Source organism: Colobus angolensis, unplaced genomic scaffold (genome assembly GCF_000951035.1).
Source record: "Colobus angolensis palliatus isolate OR3802 unplaced genomic scaffold, Cang.pa_1.0 Scaffold86, whole genome shotgun sequence".
NCBI lineage: Eukaryota > Metazoa > Chordata > Mammalia > Primates > Cercopithecidae > Colobus > Colobus angolensis.
In genome coordinates, this window is record NW_012122487.1 from 2,118,097 (window position 1) to 2,124,435 (window position 6,339).

At 35.6% G+C, this 6,339-nt stretch overlaps 1 protein-coding gene across 1 annotated transcript in view; it reads right to left on the reverse strand.

Moving 5' to 3' along the window:
• Positions 1-6,339, reverse strand: part of FOCAD (focadhesin) — a 331,523-nt gene that overhangs the window by 262,605 nt on the left and 62,579 nt on the right. Inside the window, exon 5 of the mRNA XM_011930353.1 lies at positions 1,524-1,628. Within this exon, the coding sequence (XP_011785743.1) occupies positions 1,524-1,628 (105 nt within the window). The remainder of the gene's footprint in view (positions 1-1,523; positions 1,629-6,339) is intronic.

The following is a 6,339-nucleotide window of genomic DNA, read 5'->3' on the forward strand; positions in this document are numbered from 1 at the left end:
TGATGGGTGCTGACGAGTTGATGGGTGCAGCACACCAACGTGGCACAAGTATACACATGTAACAAACCTGCACGTTATGCACATGTACCCTAGAACTTAAAAGTATAATAATAAAAAAATTTAAAAAAAATAAAGAATAAACCCTTACATCACAAAGGACACCACTAGTTAAAAAAAGAAAAGCATGTTTACCAATTTGGAAAGCTTTACTCTGCACACCTCAAGTTTTCATAGTATTTTCAAAAAAAAAAAATTTCCTTTTGCTTCCCTTAAAAATAAATCAGTTAATTCATTGTACCACATTCTTCCAATTTGTATGTTTGAAGATATTCACAAAATATGTTAAGAAAAAAATATAAAATGCAAATCTTGACCTTGTTTAAAAAATTGCCTTAAACACTAATATTCTCATAAAAATAAGAGATCACAAATATCACTAAAAATTATAGGAAAGATCATGGTCTATGAGATATACCATGACACTGACCATCCCATATACAGTATATGAGATACTACTTACTTATTATCAAAAAGAAAGCACTATAAATACAGGTAAGTAATAGACACCCCTCTGTATTTTGGAGACAGACTCTCGCACTTCTGATACCTGTGGTGTCAAATACTGAAGACTAAAGGTGCTATAAGATCAATTCAGCGGTGGCTAACAACAAAAGCACCTCATTTCCTTTCCCTGTTTGATCACTGTAGCCCATGTAAGCCATCTTCCCCTATGAATCAATGCCCTTCTTTATGGTTCCATGCTGTCACTCTTTTGAAGCAAACACATTCTGAAATGCCTCACTGAACAGAGTTCCTAAGGCAACATACACTGATTACACGCATCTTCTGGGTCCTCTGCTAACTCAGAGCCCCTCTCTTAAGAGATGGTTTCCTGGGTCCTTCAAGGCAATAGGTAAGGTCACCTTCACAAGGGAGTATGATTCCCTCCCTTGACCACAACCCCCCAAGAAAATCCGCTGCATTGTAGTATTATTGCTGCTGTGTATATTTTATTTTTTTAAAGCAATTCTACCTTATTACATTCTACAGATGACAAAGAAAAGGCAAATCAACACTCCTAACTACTGACCTTGGCCTAAGTCACTTGGAAATAGCAGTCTCTTCTTGCTTTTTATAGTAAGGCAGTTCACCAAACTGCCTAACCTAAATCCCCTCTGCTTTAAGTATCTTTGTTCAAGGAAGTCTTCCATTTTCATAGTACTGTGAAGATGGTTACATATTCTAGAGCAAACAGAATAATCTGAGTTTTGGGTAAAAGATTTCAATTCCAAATTAGCAACCCTGAAACCCACACTGGTGATACTCATCATGTTGTCAACTCTATCTCAATACTCTGAGTCTTCGAAATGCTAACTTCCTGAGAGGTCAACACCCACAATCACTGTATGCATATCCTGCTGAATTAAATAACTAATTCTTAATGGATTATCATGTCACAGTTAATAATTTCATTAAAAATTCACATTTGTTTAAGAAAAAAAATGAAAAGAGAAAAGGCTTACCTAATGGTATATATATTCTGAATATTCCTTTCCCCACCTTGTCCTTCCTTAAGAGCTTGCATTTGTAGTAATTTCATAATGGCTTTTATCAAGCCATGTGTATTTCTGTAAAGAAATATAGCATGTTAAATGTTATAGATAAAAAGTGAATATTCTAATCAGGTGTTAATCCTATCATTTTAAAATAATTTTAATACTTGCCACCCAGATTAAACAGTAGCCACCCACAGGCACTCAATTCATTCTACAGTACAGCCCAAACCCATCCAACACATTTAAAGGAGAAGAAATAGAGCCAAAGAATCAAACCACAAACTTATCAATCATCTGCCTACACACTCTTGGGGGAAAATCAATCAGGAAAAAACAAACATTTGCCCACATAATTTCAAGCAGTGACCACATTGGTTACCCGCACCGAATGACCAAATCTTTCATTTATAAATATTAGCAGACCATGAAAAACAACCAAATATATGAAATGGATCAGCCACTCTAAAAAGTGGGCCAGGGAACCAATTAGAGCAAATAACTCCCATTAAAACAGAGCTAATAGAAAGGGAATAGCAATTTAAATTTTTTCCTTATTTTTGTAAGAGATAAGAGGATAAACATATCAAAAAGCAAACTAGGCTGCCTTTCTTAAAGAACTCCCTGGAAAATAGAAAAAAAAATCTTAGAAACAAAAAACTCACTATTTGTTAAATTTAAAAAGTAATTTTTTTTTTAGATGGAGTTTCATTTTTGTTGCCCAGCCTGGAATGCAACGGCATGATCTCAGCTCACTGCAACCTCCATCTCCTGGGTTCAAGTGATTCTCCTGCCTCAACCTCCCAAGTAGCTGGGATTACAGGCATGTGCCACCACACCTGGCTAATTTTGTATTTTTGGTAGAGACGAGGTTTCACCATGGTGGTCAGGCTGGTCTCAAACTCCTGACCTCAGGTGACCTGCCTGCCTCAGCCTCCCAAAGTGCTGGGATTACAGGTGTGAGCCACTGTGCCCAGCCAAAAAGTAATTGATGTTTAATTATGCTTGTTAACATTTATTGAGCATTACCATAAGTTAAGCACTCTTCTAAGTTATTTTACTATGTCATTTACTATTCAGAACATAGTTGATTAGAAATCAATGTTAACTTTATTTTTGGGTTAGAACACTACTTGGACTTAATTAGGTATCATTTGTGGCATTTATGTGAGATGTTACTGAGTGTATTTTTTTATGGCATTTAAAGTTTTCCAACTGACAAAAGGTCTGGTCACTTAATAGACCTGCACAATCCAATACAGTAACAGCCACATGTGGCTACTGAGCACTAGTAATATGGTTAGTCCAAATTCAGATGTTCTATAAGTACAAAATACATGCTAGATTTAAAAGACTTTGGGACACAAAAAAAGAATATTAAATACCATGTATAATTTTTTGTATTGATTACATGTTGAAATATTTTGATATATTGGGTTACATAAAATATATTATTAAAATATCATCTATTTCTGATTTTTTAATGTGGCTACTAGAAAATTCTGAATTACATATGTGGCTTGCCTTTGTGGCTAAAGTTATATTTCTATTTCACAGCACTGCTATAGACACTCAAATGGTTTAGTGCCTAAATGGATTCTCTGGGGAGTATTGAGATTTCTTTTGCAGCTGAAGCATTCACAATCTACAATGGTATGTTTTCTCTTCCATATGGATCCTCTTAGGACCATGCAGTATAACTCATGGATGAATCTCTCATGACATATGTCACATGTGTATGGTTTCTCTCCTGTGTGGATCCTCTGGTGAACACAGAGGGATCAACACTTCATGAAGCCTTCTCCATAAAGATTCTATCTCCTATGTGTGTTCTCCAATGGATGTCAAATCGAGATTTGGGTTGTTCCCATGCTATACATTAGTACTGTGTCAATTCTATAGTACTTTGGCCCATAAAATGGCCAGTGAATCCCACTGTAACTCAGTGAAAATTAAAATGGAAATTTTTTTGTAAACTAGAATGAAGTGTATTGCCTTAAGAAGGTCTGACTGCATGGCATCTCCTTGAGGACCTCCTTGGTAACCAAGGTATGGCCTTGTCTTCTTCCTTTGGAACTGCTCACATTCTTCTGAGAAACTTCTCTATTGACACTGAATTTCTAGACTCCTCTTACGCCAGAGCTTAGGAAAAAGATACCTCAACATCCAGACTTTTAAAATAAATTCCTTCTTTGCAATTCTTCACAACATTTACTTTTTCAGAATCAGAACCTTTTTATAACTGAGAACTCTGGACTATAAGGACGAGTATCTCCCAGTATATCCTCCAGTTCTTCACAACCCTTCACTACACCTTCCTTTACAAAGACCTGGAGATCCCTCAATGTAACTGCTCTATCACCAATTTATCAAGAACCTATACCTAGTTATAAACGTCTGGACTCAGTCACAGGGCAGAGTTCATACAGCCTCCTCAGAAGTTCTATGGGATCTGACTCCTCCAAATATGTGATTTTTGTAAGCTAACTTACCAGGTCTCAGGGATGCAGTCCTGCAGCTCTGACCCAGGCCTGTGCCTAGATGTTATATGATACCACGAAATATAAGATCTCATCATCACTAATTGGGTGAGCAATTCTGAGAATCTAGTATCTGACTAAAGCCTATCATAGGGAGTCTACTTTGGTCTGTCCTGGTAAAGAGCCACTATATGTTTAGAAACATTCTTGTCTTCTAGCCTTCGATGTCTATACAACTGAAAATCAGCTTTCAAGTCTGATTTAAGCTATTTATATGCTACTGAAGAAAGGCCAGGCTTCACCTAGTAACCTCGTTAAGACCGCACTGTGAGCCTAACGATTAGTTGAAATGACCAGTGTTGACCAAATTTCTGGCTGAATTTCTTCCAAAAGATATGAATTAATTAAATAATCCTTTTTTGCATGTGAAACTATATTGGTTTTCCTTAATTATTTATTCATCATATGACTAGAGTTCTAGAGATAGCAGATAACAGATCTATGGTTTTTACAGTCTCCTACCTTTTTATGAAAGCAGTGGAATCCAAGAGAAAAGAATAGACATCACATTTACTTTTAATTCCAAGGGATTCACAAATCACCAATGCTGATAAATGAACTCCAATTTTTTAAACTAAGTTAGGTCTCACTTACTCTTATCTGTGGATCCAGATTTTATTGCGTAGATAGCTGAGTTTATGCTGTATTTTCAGCAAGAGTGTAGCATTAGTAGATTATAATTTTTGAAAGATGACGGCATCAATCAAATTACACAGAGAGCCATTCAAATGGTTACACATTTGCCTTAAATTTAATTGAAACTATCCCTCTCAACCCACTTGAAATAGACATTATGTATATTAATAAGTATTATGTTTAATAAATGTTATTTACATATTTCAATTGGGTTGAGAGGGATACTTTCAGGTTAATATTTATTTAAATCCCTACTTCAATTCGAATTAACTAGGGAATCTTGGGCAAGTCACTTAATGCTTAGGGATCTCAACATCTTCGTCTTTATAATCAAAAATCATAAGCCCATCTATTATGTTGTTTAAAAAAAACAAAGAATAGTATGTTAGTAAATTACATGCTTTTTCAAAAAGTTGGGATAATTCAAAACTTATACTATAACATAAAGATAATAATGTTCTTCCCTTTTTACAGATGAAGCTGTGTGAGCACAGGCATCAGAGTTAATGAATGCTGAAGCCTGGAATTTGCCTAAAGCTAACTACAAAGTCACCCTAACTCCTAAAAATCTCTAGTATTTTCCATCTCTTATCGCAAAATCTGCTTTTCTTGTTTTCAAGCCTTTGTTATTCTGGATCTGAGATCTACTCCTGCAAAATGAAAATTATTGTTGAATTCTGTATGATTTCATAAAGAGGTTACAGTAATCTGAATCACGCTAAAACTCAAAATAGTGAATTAGAAGAAAACATGACCACGGGAGAAGCAAAAGTCAAAGAAAATTTCACTGGACTTATGTCTTCAAATTGAAAAAGCTTCCAAGTACTAAGCAAGATTTCTGAAATAAAATAATTGCTGACAATTCTCAAAGGATAAAAAAAAAATCCTATGACCTCTTAAATTTTATAAAACAAAAAAAATTATAAAATAAAAACAACTAGACTTGCATCATTTCTAATTTGGCATCAGCATTCTCGTCTACAAACAGCAAAACTGAGAGAAGCAATGCATGTGGATTTGTAAGAGAAAGGCTTATAAAACTCAGTAAGTCCAAACATCTCCCCCCAAAAAAGTGAGTAACATATGAGAACAAAAGAAATATTTTCACACATAAAACTCGGAAAACTTTTCTTAAAGAGGTTCTCCAGTTAAATGAGAATGCATGATTGCACAGCCTTGTAACTATACTGAAAACACCGAATTATATACTTTGAAAGTGATTTTATAATATTTGAATTATATCTCAATAAGCTGTTATTCTTTTAAAAGATAAAAAAAATTGAAGAGGCCAGGCACAGTGGCTCATGCCTGTAAACCCAGCTACTCTGGTGGCTGGAAGCCAGAGGATCACTTGAGGTCAGGAGTTTGAGACCAGCCTGAGCAATAGAGAGAGATCCCGTTTCTTAAAAAAAAAAAAAAAAACCTTAAAAAATAAGCCAAGCATGATGGTGCACACTTGTAGTCCCAGCTACTCAGGAGGCTGAGGCAGGAGGATCACTTGAGCCCAGGAGTTTGAGATTACAGTGAGCTATGATCTCACCACAGCACTCAAACCTGGATGACAGAAAGACATGTCTCAGGGAAGGAAAACAAAGGGGAGGGGAGGGGAG